The 21,853-nt window shown below is 31.7% G+C and overlaps 1 protein-coding gene across 1 annotated transcript in view; it reads right to left on the bottom strand.

The window, feature by feature from the left end:
• Positions 1-21,853, bottom strand: part of LOC142235079 (uncharacterized) — a 258,978-nt gene that overhangs the window by 13,054 nt on the left and 224,071 nt on the right. Inside the window, exon 4 of the mRNA XM_075306304.1 lies at positions 1,869-2,916. Within this exon, the coding sequence (XP_075162419.1) occupies positions 1,869-2,709 (841 nt within the window). The 5' untranslated portion in view covers positions 2,710-2,916. The remainder of the gene's footprint in view (positions 1-1,868; positions 2,917-21,853) is intronic.

Genomic DNA, 21,853 nt, shown 5'->3' on the forward strand with positions numbered 1-21,853 from the left:
TTGACAAAATTTTCTATAGAAATAAAATTTTGACAATGATGAAAATTTTATTATGAACCGAATAAAATTTTAACAAAATTTTCTCTAGAAATAAAATTTTGACAAAATTTTCTATAGAAATAAAATTTTGGTAGATTATTTTTGGCTCTAGTGGCAACCATGATTATGAACCGATATGGACCAATTTTTGTGTATTTGGACCAATTTTGGTATGGTTGTTAGCGACCATATACTAACACCACGTGCCTAATTTGAACCAGATCGGATGAATTTTGCTCCTCCAAGAGGCTCCGGAGGTCAAATCTGGAGAATGTTTTATACGGGGGCTATATATAATTATGGACCGATATGGACCAATTCTGGCACGGTTGTTAAAGATCATATACTAACACCATGTTCCAAATTACAACCGGATTGGATGAAATTTGCTTCTCTTGGAGACTTCGCAAGCCAAATCTGGGGATCGGTTCATATGGGGACTATATATTATTATGAACCGATGTGGACCAATTTTTGCATGGTTGTTAGAGACCATACACCAGTATCATGTACCAAATTTCAGGCGGATCGGATGAAATTTGCTTCTCTTTGAGGCTCCGCAACCCAAATCTGGGGATCGGTTTATATGGGCGCCATATATAATTATGGACCGATGTGGACCAATTTTTGCACGGTTGTTAGAGACCATATACCAATACCATGTACTAAATTTCAGCCGGATCGGATTAAATCTGCTTCTCTTTGAGGCTCCGCAAGCCAAATCTGGGGATCGGTTTATATGGGGGCTATATATAATTATGGACCGATGTGGACCAATTTTTGCATGATTGTTAGATACCATATACCAACACCATGTACCAAGTTTCAGCCGGATCGGATGAAATATGCTTCTCTTAGAGGCTCCACAAGCCAAATCTGGGGATCGGTTTATATGGGGGCTATATATAATTAAGGACCGATATGGACCAATTTTTGCATGGTTGTTAGAGACCATATACCAACATCATGTTCCAAATTTCAGCCGGATCGGATCCAATTTGCTTCTTTTTAAGGCTCCGCAAGCCAAATCTGGGGATCGGTTTATATGGGGGCTATATATAATTATGGACCGATGTGGACCAATTTTTGCATGGTTGTTAGGAACCATATACCAACACCATATACCAAATTTCAGCCGGATCGGATGAAATATGCTTCTGTTAGAGGCTCCACAAGCCAAATCTGAGGGTCCCTTTATATGGGGGCTATACTTAAAAGTGGACCGATATGGCCCATTTTCAATACCATCCGACCTACATCGATAGCAACTACTTGTGCCAAGTTTCAAGTCGATAGCTTGTTTCGTTCGGAAGTTAGCGTGATTTCAACAGACGGACGGACGGACGGACGGACGGACGGACGGACGGACATGCTTAGATCGACTCAGAATTTCACCACGACCCAGAATATATATACTTTATGGGGTCTTAGAGCAATATTTCGATGTGTTACAAACGGAAGGACAAAGTTAATATACCCCCATCCTATGATGGAGGGTATAAAAATCAGGAAATAAAAATTTTAATTTATATTGATACAAAAAATCTCTCTCTAAAATCTCAGAATCTCCCACAGCTGCATTGGCGTACGCAAAGGACATCTCTTGAGTGAATATTGCAGATGACAAAAGCTTTCGTCTATAGATTTCTGAGTCCGCCAGTGGTTTGGTGTCGTTTGGTTTTTTTCGGTCTATTTTGCCGTACATCTATCACGCCATATTTAACCCCACATCTTTTGTCCAAAAAAAAAAAAAAAAAAACATTTTCCTCTACCCTATCTTTTATGGTTTAGCGGAGTTTGTGGGGGGGATGATGTGAAAGATTACTTACCCATTGTGCCTTCAAATATAAATGTACTTTTTGTTGGCATTGCCCAAGAGCACAAATCACATGTTGTCAAGCCATCACTCAATACGGGCTCATCCACAAAGAATGGTGGCCGAGGTGGTGGTGGTACAAAACGTCCATTCCAAAGGCCATTTTCACTGGCATCGAATGCCATTGGTGAACCGAACAAATCGTTGTCATTGTCATCGAAAATATCAAATGATAGATCCCGAAAATTATTGCTAAAATCCTCAGCTGAGCTGGCTACCAGACTTTCGACTATGGGCGGACTATAAGAGGGATAGAAGTCAGAGGATGATGCTACCGCCGCGGATGATGGAAATGGCAACGTTGACGCTGACGATGATGATGATGATGACGACGACGACGACAACAAGGGATCACCAGAGGATGTTAATGTTGATGTGAAAGCTGTCGTTTTCGATGGTGAGGAGGAGAACGATGACAAGGATGTAGATGATGTGTAGGAGGAGGAAGCCGAGTATTTTGTGCCATGGCCAGACGTTGTGTCATCGTTATCACCCGGGGATAAGGATGCTGATGTTAAAGGCAGGAAATTCGAAACTACTACGGAAGCTACATGGGATATAGAGGTTAAACCAGTAGACCTATTGATTTCAGGAGCTAATATAGTGGATGATACCGCCGCCGCGTCTGTCACTGGGTCGGCTGATGACGATGACATTGATATTGCGCGGGGTGAGTGTAAACGTTCTTCTAAAGAGGGCAACAATATGGTATTATTGTAGTGATATGCTGTTGATAGAACTGCCCTTGCTGCTGCTGCCGCCAACGATTGTGTTGTTGATGTCCCCGCAGCCATAGCTCTTAAGGTACTGAGCACTTCAACTCTTTTGCGATGAGCTATGTGCTTTTTTGTTCGTTTTTTTTTTCTTCTTTTCTTTTCCGGTCAGTTATTATCGATGACGTGACTTTTTTGTATTCTTCCTTTATCTATCGACACCCTATACTGGGAGCTGGTTTCCCGGTCCTTGTTCGATGATTAAGGCATTGCAGAGTTATGTTTGAACTAAAAATAGAATAAAAGAGAATAGAAAAAAACGGATTAAATTTCTGTTTGACCCACAGATTGAAAGAAGGTGAAGGATAGTGGTATAGCTTTAGTTACATAGGAAATATGTGGAATTTAATGAAGCTTGTGTTCGCTGGATTTAATAATTTCGTTTTTTTTTTGCCATAGTTAGACTTCGTAACAAAAAAATTTATTTCATGCGAACAAATATCAGTCGTAGGTTATCTCATTTACTAAATACTATTTTGCAGGCCTCCATAGGTCTCATGAAGGTTTAGCCCTGTATATGGAGTTAAGCTTAGTACTTATTGCATCACCCTCGTGCAGGGAAATTAAAGGTTGGTTCTACTCTAAGACGAAATACCTTATATTTTGTTACATGATTGCCGAAGGGACCTTCTCTTAGCTCGAATTTATTCAATATTATTTTCTCTGGCAGAGAGAAGAAGCGAAAGAGAGAGAGAGAAAGAGAGCGCGCGAAGGTGAGGCATTTAGTTTTAGTTACACAGGAAATATGTGGAATTTAATTGAACATATATCTACTGTATTTCTTTAATACCAAAGGCCAATAGAACTTTATTAAATGTTTGTGACATTTTTACACTGATAGAAAAAGTTTCATTATATCAACGAAATGTCTCATTAAAATTGAGCCAACGTAACAAATTCGTTAAACGAAATTTTTCATTATTATGACGAATTTTCTGTTAAACAATTAAACGTTTCGTACTATTTAGAAAAGTTATCATTGTCTTAATGAACCTATTTCGCTGTATCAATGAAAAACTATCGTTGACTCAATTTTAATGAATTTTTCTTTGTGTGTACCTGAGTACTTAAATCTATTGAATATAAAACAAGTATATACGACCGTAAGTTCGGCCAGGCCGAATCTTATGTACCCTCCACCATGGATTGCGTAGAAGCTTCTACTACAGACTGTCATCCACAATCGAATTAATTGGGTTGCGGTAACACTTGCCGATGGCAAGGTAAAAAAACTTCGTACCACCGTCTTCTCAAAAAAAGGCCGATTAAGTACGTATATAATTCAATTTTCTGTTGAAATAAATTTTCTGTAGAAATAAAATATTGACAAAATTTTCTATCGAAATAAAATTTTAACAAAATTTTCTATATCAATAAAATTTTGACAAAATTTTCTATAGAAATAAAATTTTGACCAAATTTTCTGTAGAAATAAAATTTTGACAAAATTTTCTACAGAAATAAAATTTTGCAAAATTTTCTATAGAAATAAAATTTTGACAAAATTTTCTATAGAAATAAAATTTTGACAAAATTTTCTATAGAAATAAAATTTTGAAAATTTTTTCTATAGAAATAATATTTTGACACAATTTTCTATAGAAATAACATTTTGACAAAATTTTCTATAGAAATAAAATTTTGACCAAATTTTCCGTAGAAATAAAATTTTGACAACATTCTCTATAGAATTAAATTTTTGACAACATTTTCTACAGAAATAAAATTTTGCCAAAATTTTCTATAGAAATAAAATTTGACAAAATTTTCTATAGGAATAAAATTACGACAAATTTGGTAGATTATTTTTGCTCGAGTGGCAAGCATGATTATGAACCGATATGGACCAATTTTTGTGTGATTGGGGATCGGCTATATATAACTATAGACCGATATGGACCAATTTTGGCATGGTTATTAGCGGCCATATATTAACACCCCGTTGCAAATTTCAACCGGATCGGATGAATTTTGCTCGTCCAAGTGGCTCCGGAGTTCAAATCTGGGGATCGGTTTATATAGGGGCTATATATAATTATGGACTGATATGGACCAATTTTTGAATGGTTCTTAGAGACTATATACTAATATCATGTACCAAATTTCAGCCGGATCGGATGAAATTTGCTTCTCTTAGAGGATCCGCAAACCAAATCTGGGAATTGGTTTATATGGGGGCTATATATAATTATGGACCGATATGGACCAATTTGTGCAAGGGTGTTAGAGACCATATACTAACACCACGTACCAAATTTCAACCGGATCGGATGAATTTTGCTCCTCTAAGAGGATCCGGAGTTCAAATCTGGGGATCGGTTTATATGGGGGCTATATATAATTATGGACCGATATGGACCAATTTTTGCATGGTTGTTAAGACTATAAACTAACACCATGTACCAAATTTCAGCCGGATCGGATGAAATTTGCTTCTCTTAGAGCAATCACAAGCCAAAATTTGGGGGTCTGTTTATATGGGGGCTATACGTAAAAGTGGACCGATATGGCCCATTTGCAATACCATCCGACCTACATCAATAACAACTACTTGTGCCAAGTTTCAAGTCGATAGGTTGTTTCGTTCGGAAGTTAGCGTGATTTCAATAGACGGACGGACGGACGGACGGACATGCTCAGACTCAGAATTTCACCACGACCCAGAATATATATACTTTATGGGGTCTTAGAGCAATATTTCCATGTGTTACAAACGGAATGACAAAGTTAATATACCCCCATCCTATGGTGGAGGGTATAAAAAATAGCATTAGTCCAACCCGAAAGCTTTTGTTTCATTTTGGCCCAGCTAGACTTCCTTTGTTTGTTTACAAACGTAAATCATTCTAGTCAAAAAGGTGGGAGCACCACTGGACCAAGTATATCGAGCTAAAAAGAGCTTATGTAGAAAACAAATTGTCGCTTTTTTAAAATATTTGTTCTTTTTTATAAGGTGATTGTTGCTTATCGCTTCACCTTCGTACAGAGAAAGTGTAGATGGGTGCTATGGTAAAAACTGAACATCTCATATATTGATATATGACTGAGAGTGGAAGCTTATCTTCGCTCGAATTTATTCGATATTATTTTCTCTGAAAGAAAAAGAGCGAGAGAGATATAGAAGGAGAGAGGTCTTGTTTTAGCTACATGGGCAGTGGGTGGGTAAGTATTCTCTTATTGAATGCCTCTATGTTATAGGTGTTAAGAAGTTTGGAGCATCGCTGGGCCAAGAATATCGAGCTAAAAAGAAACTATGTAGAAAAACAATTCGCCACTTATCAAAAATGGTTGTTCTTTTTTTTATTAACTTAGTACTTATTTCACCACCCTCGTACAGGGAAATAGAGTTTGGGCCTGCAATAAAAACTGAGTATCTTATATTTTGATAAATGTCTACGGAAGGATGTTTTCTTCGCTCGAATTTATTTTATATTATTTTCTCTGAAAGAGAGAGAGAGAGAGAGCGTGAGAGATATAGAATGAGAGAGGTCTAGTATATATATCTCGATTTTAACGAAGCTTTATAGGACAAAGATAAAATGAAACTATGCAGAAAATCAAATCGTTTCTTTCCCAAAATAGTTGTCCTTTTATATAAGCTATGTACTTATCGAACCACCCTCGTATAGGGAAAATAGTGATTGGTGCTGAGGTAAAACCTGAGTATCTCATATTTTCATGAATGTCTTGGGAAGGCACCTTCTCTCCGATCAATTTATTCGATATTATATTCTCTGATTTGCTCTCAAAAAACAGTGAACCCACCATACTGAAAAAAAATGTGATATTAAAGATTACGCAACCTAATTTTTAGTATACGCAATTTACATAATATTAAGGAGACATTTCTTTAAGATAATGAAACTTTAATTAAAATAAAGTTTATCATCTTTGCTTCAAAAAAAAAATATTATTAAATTTAGGACACAAATTTTGGAAAGTGGCAAATAAATAAAAACATTTTTGATTTAAAGAAATCGTCCTTAAATTAACTGAAATATTGAATCTTTAGATTTAAGATAAAAACGCTTCATATAAAGGCTAAGATTAATTTTGAGAACTTTGACAACTTTGAAGTAAAGTTCTTTGGAATTAAGAAAACATTTTTATACCCTCCACCATAGGATGGACTTTGTCATTCCGTTTGTAACACATCGAAATATTGATCTAAGACCCCATAAAGTATATATATTCTGGGTCGTGGTGAAATTCTGAGTCGATCTGAGCATGTCCGTCCGTCCGTCTGTTGAAATCACGCTAACTTGCGAACGAAACAAGCTATCGACTTGAAACTTGGCACAAGTAGTTATTATTGATGTAGGTCGGACGGTATTGCAAATGGGCTATATCGGTCCACTTTTACGTATAGCCCCCATATAGACGGACCCCCAAATTTGGCTTGCGAGGCCTCTAAGAGAAGCAAATTTCATCCGATCCGGCTGAAATTTGGTACATGGTGTTAGTATATGGTCTCTAACAACCATGCAAAAATTGGTCCACATCGGTCCATAATTATATATAGCCCCCATATAAACCGATCCCCTGATTTGGCTTGCGGAGCCTCTAAGAGAAGCAAATTTCATCCGATCCGGCTGAAATTTGGTACATGATGTTAGTATATGGTCTCTAATGACCATGCAAAAATTGGTCCATATCGGTTCATAATTATATATAAGCCCCATATAAACCGATCCCCCGATTTGGCTTGCAGAGCTTCTAAGAGGAACAAATTTCATCCGATCCGGCTGAAATTTGGTACATGATGTTAGTAAAGGGTGATTTGTTAAGAGCTTGATAACTTTTTTAAAAAAAAACGCATAAAATTTGCAAAATCTCATCGGTTCTTTATTTGAAACGTTAGATTGGTCCATGACATTTACTTTTTGAAGATAATTTCATTTAAATGTTGACCGCGGCTGCGTCTTAGGTGGTCCATTAGGGAAGTCCAATTTTGGGCAACTTTTTCGAGCATTTCGGCCGGAATAGCCCGAATTTCTTCGGAAATGTTGTCTTCCAAAGCTGGAATAGTTGCTGGCTTATTTCTGTAGACTTTAGACTTGACGTAGCCCCACAAAAAATAGTCTAAAGGCGTCAAATCGCATGATCTTGGTGGCCAACTTACCGGTCCATTTCTTGAGATGCATTGTTCTCCGAAGTTTTCCCTCAAAATGGCCATAGAATCGCGAGCTGTGTGGCATGTAGCGCCATCTTGTTGAAACCACATGTCAACCAAGTTCAGTTCTTCCATTTTTGGCAACAAAAAGTTTGTTAGCATCGAACGATAGCGATCGCCATTCACCGTAACGTTGCGTCCAACAGCATCTTTGAAAAAATACGGTCCAATGATTCCACCAGCGTACAAACCACACCAAACAGTGCATTTTTCGGGATGCATGGGCAGTTCTTGAACGGCTTCTGGTTGCTCTTCACTCCAAATGCGGCAATTTTGCTTATTTACGTAGCCATTCAACCAGAAATGAGCCTCATCGCTGAACAAAATTTGTCGATAAAAAAGCGGATTTTCTGCCAACTTTTCTAGGGCCCATTCACTGAAAATTCGACGTTGTGGCAGATCGTTCGGCTATTCATGATGAAATGTCAAAGCATACTGAGCATCTTTCTCTTTGACACCATGTCTGAAATCCCACGTGATCTGTCAAATACTAATGCATGAAAATCCTAACCTCAAAAGAATCACCCTTTATATGGTCTCTAATGACCATGCAAAAATTGGTCCATATCGGTTCATAATTATATATACGCCCCATATAAACCGATCACCAGATTTGACCTCCGGAGCGTCTTGGAAGAGCAAAATTCTTCCCATTCGGTTGAAATTTGGTACATGATGTTAGTATATGGTATCCAACAACCATGTAGGAATTGGTTCCTATCAGTCCATACTTATATATAGCTCCCATATAAACCGATCGCCACATTTGACCTCCGGTGCCTTTTGGAGAAGCAAAATTCATCCGATCTGGTTGAAATTTGGTTCGTGGTGGTAGTATATGATATTTAACAACCATGCCAAAAGTGGTATATCAGTCCATAATCATTTATAGCCCCCATATAAACCGATCCCGAGATTTGGTTTTGCAGCCTCTTAGAGGAGCAAATTTCATCCGAGTGAGTTGAAATTTGTGGATGACAGTCTTTCGTAGAAGTTTCTACGCAATCCATGGTGGAGGGCACATAAGATTCGTCCTGGCCGAACTTACGGCCGTATATACTTGTTTACTTTGAAATATCCGTTCTAATTTGCAATCTTAAACTGGTTTTTTGTTTGTATGTGAATAGTTTTATTATTATATGGCGAATAGAAAATGAAAATTCAATAAATGAAATCTGTATCCCAATTTTAATTTTATTAATACTGGATTTAAAGCCAGATAGGTCGGTAAAAAATGTCTTTAATTTAAAGAAACCGCATCTTTGGCTCATAATCAATATCAAAAGCCTTTAAGAAGGTCAAAATCTTTGGATCCAAGTAAACTTTATTTTGAGTGCACGAAGGAAAATTTTAGTTAATTTTAGAAAATGTCAACTAAACTGTATCACTCTGATATCACAAAAATAAATAGGTACTTTTTCGACGAAGAAATCTTATTAAACATAATTATTTGATTTCTTCATATGATGAAGAAAATTTTATGGTTTGAAGTGGAAATCTCGAGTTCAAAATTGCCTTTATGTCTTTGGCGCCATAAAAATACAAATTTAAGAAATTTGTTAGAAATGCGAATTTAGTAAATCTTCATGGTTCATTTGTTTATAATTTTCCCCCCTTATAGGAAATTTAACTAACGTACGCCTAAAATAATTAAAGTCAAGTTAACTTTGTCAAAACCTAATAAAACCCTAAATGGTTCACATTTTTATTGTGTAGGGAGGGAGAGATAAAGAGATTATTGGGTTAACATTCTCTTTTTCTTACATTCGTTTCGAAAATTCCAACAGATATCATATTTAAAACATTAAAAAGTATATCCTTACATCCTTATAACATTTAACAGCATATTCAAATACTTGGCCTTTAAAAAAAAAGCGAATAAAATTTTTGTAAAGTATTACTCAGTTATCCCTTTAAATCCTCTTATACAAATTCAATTGTTATTCACACTTTGGTTTAATTTGAATTTCCGCTTCATTCTGCTATTGTAGGTATATATATATATGGGAGTGTAAGAGAGTGGGAGATGGAGAGAGAGTATTTCCCTCTTAAATATTTTTGTTCTAAGCTAAACTCACTAAAAATCATTTCTCTTCGTTCCCTTGTTAATGTATGTCTGTTTGCAAGTCCTTCCATAATCTGAACAGAATCTATTGCTTTTGGTAATTAATGTAATCCCACCATAAAATTGTCACAATTAAGTTAAGACTACTGCGTTATTTTATGGCTAAATTATCACAAATATGCCTGACACGCAAAGTTGGCAATGGTCTGTGTTAGTGAATCGTTTGGCTGCTATCGTCTTTGCTGAGAACTGCAGATTACCATGGTCACATTGTCGCGGTCTCTTTTGTTGGGCTCCATGGCTCTATGGCTGGGCGTAGAGGTTTGACTGAGTGGCTACGTGTTTTGTTTAATGTATCCCCATGCATACCTTTGAAATTTTCTAGGGCGAGAGTTGTATTGAATGAAATGCTATGCTGAGTGAGAGTGGTGGGTGAGGGGGAAAGAGAGAAGAATAATGGCTGGGCTATGGTTTACTCTAGACCAGGACTTTTATAATTATTTGGCTATTGTAATCATAGCATCATTTCTCACCAGCACAAAGGGAGGGATTAAAACAACGGCAAACTCTAATCTAAAATGGTATGACTGGATGAGATGAGGTTTTTCGTGGTGGTGGTGTTAGTGTCATCATCATTTAGTGAATAGCATTACTAATTTGGATTGATCAAATTTTGAAAGGGCGAAAACGAATCAAATGATTAGTGAATGTAAAATTTAAATGAATTAAATTTAATTAACTTTAAATAATATTTTTATTTTATTTTATTTTATTTTATTTTATCTCATTTTATTTTATTTTATTTTATTTTATTTTATTTTATTTTATTTTATTTTATTTTATATTTGAGACTGCTTAAGGCTTAGTTTTCTCGCGATCCACCTGAAACTTGATACTAGAAGTGTCTATTCATCGTGGGGTTAGCTAAGCTTGGGTATACCCTCCACAAAGATCAATCCTGAAATACGATACATTTTTTCCCATATCCGCCCAAAATTGATAACTTGGATCATAGTGTTTGTATTGAATTAAATACAATTATTAAATTTCTCCTAGGTCTCCAATGATTATCATGATATTGGTCACAGCCATTATGAATATGGTTATGTCGTCTTAAAACTACCATGTTCATGTTATTGTAGTCTATCATCAATGTTAACTGCTTTACTGCCTTGAAGTTATTTTGTTCATGATGTTGGTAACGGCGGTATTTGGTCTTTACCGAGTGAAGGAGTTGTTGTTGTTGCCACAAAACTGAATTTGCAAAATGACAAGGTAACTGTGAAGCCTGTACATTGCATAAAAACCAACCGCGTGAATATAAAATACTTAAATGACGATAATGGTCGTTTTAGAATAGAGAACATGCCGGCCAGTATAAGTTCGATGAATGGAGCCCGGCATAAAAGTATCCATATATGCATATACGCAATGTAACCGGTCTAGAGAAATGTTAAAAGCACAGTGGAAGCAATTTACAATGTTTTGAAGGATCTTATGAAAATGCAAATGTTTTAAGAAAATTAAAACTAAAATTTTAATAAATATATTTAATGAATCTTTTTATCGCACTTTTGTTAGAATTTTTTTTTTTCAAATATTTCATAATTATTTTGAACGATTTTTTATGAAAATTTTAGACACATTTTGTAATAATAATTTAAAATATAAATTTTTAGAAACATTTTATATTTTTTTCATGTTTTTCTATTTTTTCGACCTTTTCTATTTTTTTTTACCTTTTTTCATGTTTCAATTTTTTATATGAAAGATTTTTAATAGTAATTTCAAAAATACATTTTTATTTCTGTTTAAATAAATTTTTGTGATAAATTTATATCCGTTTTTCTATTTTTCCGACATTTTTTTCGTATTTCAGTTTTTTATATGAAAGCTTTTTCAAAAACACATTTTGTAATAATAATTTAAAATATAAATTTTTAGAAACATTTTATATTTTTTTCATGTTTTTCTATTTTTTCGACCTTTTCTATTTTTTTACCATTTTTCATGTTTCAATTCTTTATACGAAAGCTTTTCAATAGTAATTTCAAAAATACATTTTTATTTCTTTTTAAATAAATTTTTGTGATAAATTTATATTCGTCAAATATCGTTTCTATAATTTTTTGTAAAAGTTTTATATACATTTATTTAAAAAAAAAATTCAAAAATTATTTATCCTGGGAATTTTTGTTACTTTGTTTTAATAAATCTTAATGAACATTTTGTACTTTTTTGTTAGGAAAATTCATTAAATTCCTAAAATTTTTTTAATTTTATTTTTTTTATTAAAGAATTTTTTTATACACTTTTTTAATAAAAATTTCAGAAATACATTCAGGATAGTTTTAAGTCCAAATTACTTATTGTAGATAAATATTATTACAATTTTTAAACGAGCATATTGGACAAGATGATGAAGGGAATTGATACCATTAAGTTATTGAAAAGTAAACCAATCTATGCAAGTGTAGATATAAGGTTTTTTTAATATTTATTTATACATTTTATGATACAAATTTTTATAGAAAATTGTATTTTTTGTTATTAAATAAATTAAATTACATGAATTTTTATGAAAATTTCATACTATTTTATATTTATGAAAATGTTATATTTTGTTAAATAACCTTTTATGCAAATTTTACTTTATATTGTTATTAAAATTTTCTGAATTTTTTCTATGAAAATTCTTTAAATTTATTACTTTTTTTCATTTTTATAGTTTGTTTGATTGTAGTTTTTATGAAATCAATTTTTGTTATAAAAATTTTATAATTTTTCTATTAAAAGTTCAGTTTTTTTAATTGTTCACAACGTTGAAAGTATTTTTGTATCTTTTATAAAATATTCAAAACATTTCTTTTTATTAAACATTAATTTTGTAAGTTCCATGATGCTAATTTTCAAAAGAAATTTCAATTTTTTATTTTATATAAATATTTCAGAAATTCTTTAAATACATTTTTATAAACGTTTTTATTAAAATTGAATTTTAATTTTTTTTATGAAATCAATTTTTTTATACCCTCCACCATGGGAGGGGGGGTATATTAAGTTTGTCATTCCGTTTGTAACACATCGAAATATTGCTCTAAGACCCCGTAAAGTATATATATATATATATATTCTGGATCGTGATGAAATTCTGAGTCGATCTAAGAATGTCCGTCCGTCCGTTCGTCTGTTGAAATCACGCTAACTTCCGAACGAAACACGCTATCGACTTGAAACTTGGTCGGGTGGTATTGCAAATGAGCCATATTGGACCACTTTTACGTATAGCCCTCATATAAACCGACGCTCAGATTTGGTTTGCGGAGCCTCTTAGGTTAGGTTAGGTTATGTGGCAGCCCGATGTATCAGGCTCACTTAGACTATTCAGTCCATTGTGATACCACAGTGGTGAACTTCTCTCTTATCACTGAGTGCTGCCCGATTCCATGTTAAGCTCAATGACAAGGGACCTCCTTTTTATAGCCGAGTCCGAACGGCGTTCCACATTCCAGTGAAACCACTTAGAGAAGCTATGAAACCCTCAGAAATGTCACCAGCATTACTGAGGTGGGATAATCCACCGCTGAAAAACTTTTTGGTGTTCGGTCGTAGCAGGAATCGAACCCACGACCTTGTGTATGCAAGGCGGGCATGCTAACCATTGCACCACGGTGGCCCCGCGGAGCCTCTTGGAGGAGAAAAATTCATCCTCGCCGGCTGAAATTTGGTACATGATGTTTGTATATAGTCCTTAACAAACATGCAAAAATTGGTCCACATCGGGCCATAATTATATATAGCCCCCATATAAACCGATCCCCAGATTTGACTTGCGGAGCCTCTAAGAGAAGCAAATTTCATCCGATCCGGCTGAAATTTGGTACATGATGTTTGTATATGGTCCTTAATAAATGTGCAAAAATTGATCCACATCGGTCCATAATTATATATAGCCCCCATATAAACCGATCCCAAGATTTGGCTTGCGGATCCTCTAAGAGAAGCAATTTTCATCCGATCCGGCTGAAATTTGGTACATGATGTTAGCATATGGTCCTTAACAAACATGCAAAAATTGTTCTAAATCGGGAAATAATTATATATAGCCCCCATATAAACCGATCCCAAGATTTGGCTTGCGGATCCTCTAAGAGAAGCAATTTTCATCCGATCTGGCTGAAAGTTGGTACATGGTGTAAGTATATGGTTCTTAACACATATGCAAAAATTGATCCACATCGGTCCATAATTATATATAGCCCCCATATAAACCGATCCCCAGATTTGGCTTGCGGATCCTCTAAGAGAAGCAAATTTCATCCGATCTGGCTGAAATTTGGTACATGGTGTTAGTATATGGTCTATAATGATCATGCGAAAATTGGTCCACAGCGGTGCATAATTATATGTAGCTCCACATAAACCGATCGCCAGATTTGACCCCCTGAGCCTCTTGGAAGACCAAAATTCATCTGATTCAGTTGATATTTGGTACGTGGTGTTAATATATGGCCTCAAACACCCATGCAAAAATTGGTCGAATTCGGTCCATAATTATATGTAGCCCCCATATAAACCGATCCCCATATTTGACCTCCGGAGCCCCTTGGAAGAGCAAAATTCATCCGATTCGGTTGAAATTTGGTACGTGATGTTAGTATATGGTATCCAACAACCATGCATGAATTGGTCCATATCAGTCCATAATCATATATAACCCCATATATACCGATCCCGAGATTTGGTTTTGTAGCCTCTTGGAGGAGTAAATTTCCTCCTAGTCAGTTGAAATTTGGTATATTGTGCTAGTATATGGCCGTTAACAACTATGCCAAAATTGGTTAATATCAGTCTATAGTTATATATAGCCGATCCCCAAAAATAATCTACCAAAATTTTATTTCTATAGAAAATTTTCTTAAAATTTTATTACTATACAAAATTTTTTCAAGATTTTATTTCTATAGAAAATTTTGTCAAAATGTTATTTCTGTAGAAAATTTTATTAAAATTTTATTGATATAGAAAATTTTGTTAAAATTTTATTTCTATAGAAAATTTTGTCAAAATTTTATCTCTATAGAAAATGTTGTCAAACTGAATTATATACGAACTTAATCAGCCTTTTTTTGAGAATATGGTGTAACGAAGTTTTAAGGTACCTTGCCAACGGCAAGTATTGCCACAACCCAAGTAATTCGATTGCGGATGACAGTCTGTAGTAGAAGTTTCTACGCAATCCATGGTGGAGGGTACATAAGATTCGGCCTGGCCGAACTTACGGTCATATATACTTGTGTTAATTTGTAAAGTATGTCTTTTATGAAAGTTTTATATAAAAATTCGATAGTTAAGTTTATATATACTTTTCCAATTTTTTAGAAGAATGTTTATGAAATTTGTATACATTTTTTATTGAAAATTTCAAAAATACACCTTTATACTTTTTTATAAAAATATTATTTTAAGTTTTTTTTTTCTACATTCATTCATTTTTGTATATTTTATTTACTTTTGGTTTTTTGTTTTATTTTTGTTGCAATTAAATTACTTGCAATTTTACCACAATGTCATTTCCATTCACTGTGTATCACCACTAGAGCTAAATTCATCCACACTGCCATTAACTAAAACATTTCTCTGCAATGGTCTTTCGAAAGGTTACCAATGGCTATTGTGGCTAGGGTAATAGAACCACTACTTGACATGCGAACATTTGTGCGTGGTTTGATAGGTGTCCGTCTCTGACAACATGGCAATAGAGAAACGATAGAGAAAATAAACAGAACCAAAAACTGACCCCTGAAGAAGATCAAATATGGGTGGGAAATTTGGCTGACTGATGGTTTGGAACGAGTGTTTATGATATATAAGAGCCTATGGTAATTTTTGCCCATTTTCGAATGGATGTGCAAACCACAAAGAAGACCACACTACACGCACAGGTGCCAGACGCCACCGCAACCAAAATCAACACAACTACCGTCATTAGAAACTTGGCCAACCATTATACAAGCAAAGCCAACAACCACGAGCTAACCTCAGTAATAAACCATCAAAACATTCAATGCTGACACGACGACACGATTTGAAGTCCCTTAGCATGAATGTCAGGTGAAGGAGCATCTACATGGTATGTACATATGAGAAATTTTATACATGTGCGTGTGTAGTTCTGTTTGCCTCTATTCTCAAACACCATTATTTACCCTTATAGATGGTCAATTCGGGATAGATGGTATGTGGTAAGGTTCCAGGTTTAAATGTCACATTAACTATTTTGACTATGGAAAGGCATCAGCGACCATAGCCAGGTACAACATACTGCATTATTAACGTCAATATGGATTCGTTTAGCTTTTATGTATCCGTTTTCATATTATTACTTAGCTCATAATAATTATGATAAATTATATTGGCTAATGTGGATATTAAATCTGTCATTCTCGCTTTACAATTCTGTCTAAGTTTCTCAGATATTTATACTCTCTTACTCACAATGCTAATTCTCATCCACACAGTCTTATTAGCTAAGGTGGATGTTAATTTTTTTAATATACAATATTGTATCAATTTCTCACACTTTTATACTCTCCCACTAACATTGCTCATTACCACAAACACAAACAATTTCTCTCTATCTTCTCATTATTTAAATTATTATTGTAAGGTGGATCCACTAGAATTTGTATTATATTTTAGTTCGGATCCCTACTCACAAATATTAGTACATATATATTTTACATTGCTCATTCTCTCACACACAATCTCTCATTCTCTTAACTTAAGTTATTGTTATATGGTGGATCCACTAGACATGTGTTATATTTTAATTCGAATCTCCATTCACTAGTACATATTTTCTGTTATTATATTATGTTTTTAGCATAATATTTATGTTATTGCCAAATTAGGCTAAATTTTTTTTCCGTATATCCAGAAAAGAATAAAAAGTTAGTATATTGCCGTCAAAGTGGACCGTGAATCGAAATAAAAGTGACCCATTTGACCAAAAAACGTTATTTTGCATGGAATTCGGGAGATCTCTGTGATAAGAGAGAAGTTCACCACTGTGTTTGCAGGGCTGCCAATATTGAAGATTTTTTTTTTGTTAATTGGTACGAAGTTTTTGGTTTGGAAATTTCACTGAAATTTGTTTTTTTGTTTGGGGATTTCTCGAAACCTGTTCAATATATTAAATCACAGTTAGAAAAATGTTGTGTTTTACATATAAAACTTTTTTATAAGGGGGAAAAATAAAATTAAACTGTAATCGAACAACTATTCTGCAATAAAAATATATTAAGTCTAACATAACTTTAAAGTTGGAAGTTTTCTTTCTATGTACATACACATCGGAGACGATGCTCAAGTCTTTTTTCTCTTAGTTTTGGAAACCGGCTATCGCAAACGTTGTTCTTTTGTCACCATCATACCTACCCAGCAAATTGGACCAAACACAAACATGAAATCGCCATGCCTTCCACAAGACCACACATAATCCGCCACCAAATGTCCGCCATTGAAGTCACAGGAAATGTCTACGCTTTGGGAAATTAAGCCGCCACGACGATTCAAGTGAATTAAAAGCCATTACACAATTTAAATGAATTGAAATTTGTTTGAAGAAACACTGAACTCAAACAATTTACCAATGTTAAATGTTTACCAGCTTTTACAGTGGCTATAACTTTAAAGTTTCAATTTAAAAGGATTACCCCTGAAAATATTTGTGGCATTTCGACAATCTCCCGCTTTGGTAGTCGCAAAAAATAATATTTAAATTTTTGTTGTTGGCTTTTCGATTTAGTGAAAGGCCAAAACAGTTTTGAGCCTTATGCAAGCTATAAAGTTTTTCCTTTTATTGTTTTTTTTTTATTTTTTGATTAATGGTTTGTTAGCCAGGTTGTTGTGGGTTGCTTGCCAACAATTGCCACTTCATTTTTCTCTTTGGCAATATACGAGTATATGTGATGGTTAGGAGCTCATTTATTTAAACAAAAATTGCAGCACGTTTTTATCATTAGTTGCGGGTGGTGTGTCGGGGTGTATCATGTGCACGAGATGGGGTGATGGAAACCGCAATTGTTATTTTCTTTTAAATTAATAAATGCTACCAAATGGTATTAAAGAGATTTGAGGTTTCAAATTTTACCAAATTGAAATGAAAATTTAAAAGCAATTCGGTTAGGCAATCAAATTTTAAAATGAAAAAGTCTTTAATAAAATGGATTTAAAGTCTTTAATAAAATTCGAATTATCAGAGACAATGCAAATGGGGGGTATACATCGAAATATTAGCGCTTGATAAGTATTACAACAAAACCTTTCGAGTTTACTTGCCAAAGAATTCAGGGGAAATTTTACACTTTCGATTGGCCACCAGAACTCAAACGCCGTCAATGGTAAAGGCGTGGACGTACAGAACACCCGATGGTCCCTCCCTGTTTGTTTTAATCGATCGTGAGGTCAAAATACCATAAATGTCAAAAGTTGTGGGGAAAATGCCTTAAACACAGTATTGAAGCCCTGGGCAGTTGTTGTTAAAGAAGATGGCAAACATTATTTCTATAGACAATTTTGTCCAAATTTTATTTCTATAAAAAATTTTGTCAATATTTTATTTCTATAGAAGATTTTGTCAAACTTTTATTTCCATAGAAAATTTTGTCAATATTTTATTTCTACAGATAATTTTGTCAAAATTTTAGTTCTATAGAAAATTTTGTCAAAATTTTAATTCTATAGAAAATTTTGTTTTTTTTTTCTATAAAAAATTTTCTCCAAATTTTATCAATATTTTATTTCTACAGATAATTTTGTCAAAAAATTTATTTCTTTGGAAAATTTTGTCAAAATTATACTTCTATAGAAAATTTTGTCAAAATTATAAATCTAAAAAAAAATTGTCCATATTTTATTTCTATCGAAAACAAAAAATATATTTCTTTAGAAAATTTTGTCCTAATTGTATTCCTATAGAAAATTTTTTCAAAATTTTATTTCTATAGAATTTTTTTTCAAATTTTTATTTCTGTTGTTGTCTTTGATTTCAGCTTAAAACCATGCATTGACTAAACTACAAGTGTAGCTTAATTTTTATCAGCATTATATTACTATAAAAAATTTTGTCAAAATTTTATTACAAAAGAAAATTTTGTCAACAGTTTAATTCTAAAGAAAGTATTTGTCAAAATTTTATTTCTTTCGAAAATTTTTTTCTATTGAAAGTTTTGTCAAATTTTTTATATGGAAATTTTAGTTATAATTTTATTTCTATAGAAAGTTTGTAAAATTGTATTTCTATAGAAAATTTAGTCAAAATTTTATTGCTATAAAAAATTTGTAAAAAATTTATTTCTATAGAAAAATTTTTCAAAATTTTATTTCTATAGAAAATTTTGTCAAAATTCTATTGCTATAGAAAATTTGTAACAATTTTATTTCAATAGAAAATTTTGTCAAAATTTTAATTCTATACAAAATTTTGTTTTTTTATAAACAAATTTTATCCAAATTTAATTTCTGTAGAAAATTTTGTTAAAATTTTATTTCTATAGAAAATTTTGTCAAAATTTTAATTCTATAGAAAAGTTTGTCAAAATTTTAATTGTATAGAAAATTTTGTTTTTTTTTCTATAAAAAAATTTTGTCCAAATTTTATTTCTGTGGAAAATTTTGTCCAAATTTTATATCTATAGAAAATTTTGTCAAAATTTTATTTCTATATAAAAATTTGTCAAAATTTTATTGCTATAAAAAAAAATTTTGTAAAATTTTATTTCTATAGAAAATTTTGTAAAATTTTATTTCTATTGAAAATTTAGTCAAAATTTTATTTTTATAGAAAATTTTGTCAAAATTTTATATCTATAGAGAAATTTTTCAAAATTTTATTTCTATAGAAAATTTTGTTAAACTTTTAATTTTATAGAAAATTTTGTTTTTTTTCTATAAAAAAATTTTCTCCAAATTTTATTTCTGTAGAAAATTTTGTTAAAATTTTATTTCTATAGAAAATTTTGTCAAAATTTTATTTCTATAAAAAAATTTTGTCCAAATTTTATTTCTATAGAAAATTTTTGTCAAACTTTTATTTTTTTTAGAAATTTTTGTCAAAATTTTATTTCTTTCGAAAATTTTGTCAATATTTTATTTCTACAGATAATTTTGTCAAAATTTTATTTCTACAGATGGTTTTGTCAAAACTTTATTTCTATAGAAAATTTTGCTAAAATGTTATTTCAAAATTTTATTACTGTAGAAAAGTTTGTCCTAATTTTATGACTATAGGAAATTGTGTCAAAATTTTATTTCTACAGATAATTTTGTCAAAATTTTATTTCTACAGATAGTTTTGTCAAAATTTTAGTTCTATAGAAAATTTTGCAAAAATGTTATTTCTATTGACAATTTTGTCAAATTTTATTTCTATAGAAAATTTTATCAATATTTTATTTCTACAGATAATTTTGTCAAAATTTTATTTCTACAGATAATTTTGTCATAATTATATTTCTATAGAAAATTTTGTCAAAATTATAAATCTATTGTCAAAATTTTATTTCTATAGAAATTTTTTCAAATTTTTATTTCTATAAAAATATTTATCAAAATTCTATTACTATAGAAAATTGTGTAAAATTTTATTACAATAGAAAATTTTGTCAAAATTTTATTTCTATAGAAAATTTTGTCAAAATTTAATTTCTATAGAAAATTTTGTCAAAACTTTATTTCTTTCGAAAAATTTGTCAAAATTTTATTTCTTTCGGAAATTTTGTCAAAATTTTATTTCTATGAAAGTTTTGTCAATTTTTTTTATGGAAATTTTAGTCATAATTTTATTTCGATAGAAAATTTTGTAAAACTTTATTTCTATAGAAAATTTTGTCAATATTTTATTTCTACAGATAATTTTGTCAAAATTTTATTTCTACAGATAGTTTTGTCAAAATTTTCGTTCTATAGAAAATTTTGTTAACATGTTATTTCTATTGACAATTTTGTCATATTTTATTTCTGTAGAAAATTTTGTCAAAATTTTATTTCTGTAGAAAAGTTTGTCCTAATTTTATGACTATAGAAAATTTTGTCAAAATTTTATTTCTATAGAAAATTTTGTCAAAATTTTTCATTCTATAGAAAACTTTGAAAATGTATTGAAAATTTTGTAAAAATTTTATTTCTATTGAAAATTTTGTAAAAATTTTATTTCTATTGAAAATTTTGTAAAAATTTTATTCTATAGAAAATTTTGTGAAAATTTAATTACTATAGAAAATTTTGTCAAAATTTTATTTCTATGGAAAATGTTGTCCGAATGTTATATCTATAGAAAATTTTGTCAAACTTTTATTTCTGTAGAAAATTTTTTCAAGATTTTATTTCTATAGAAAATTTTGTCAAAATTTTATTTCTATAAAAAAATTTTGTCCAAATTTTATTTCTGTAGAAAATTTTGTCAAAATGTTATTTCTATAGAAAATTTTGTCCAAATTTTATGTCTATAGAAAATTTTGTCAAAATTTTATTTCTATAGAAAAATTTGTCAAAATTTTATTTCTATAGAAAATTTTGTCAAAATTTTATTTCTATAAAAAAATGTTGTCCAAAATTTATTTCTATAAAAAAATTTGGTTAAAATGTTATTTCTATAGAAAATGTTGTCCAAATTTTATTTCTATGAAAATTTTGTCCATATTTTATTTCTATACAATAAAATTTTGCCTAAATTTTTTATCTATAGAAAATTGTGACCAAATTTTATTTCTATAAAAAAATGTTGTCCCAATTTTAATTCTGTAGAAAATTTTGTCAAAATTTTATTTCTATAAAAAAAATTTTGTCCAAATTTTATTTCTGTAGAAAATTTTGTCAAAATTTTATTTCTATGGAAAATGTTGTCCAAATTGTATATCTATAGA

This window comes from Haematobia irritans, chromosome 4 (genome assembly GCF_050003625.1).
Source record: "Haematobia irritans isolate KBUSLIRL chromosome 4, ASM5000362v1, whole genome shotgun sequence".
NCBI lineage: Eukaryota > Metazoa > Arthropoda > Insecta > Diptera > Muscidae > Haematobia > Haematobia irritans.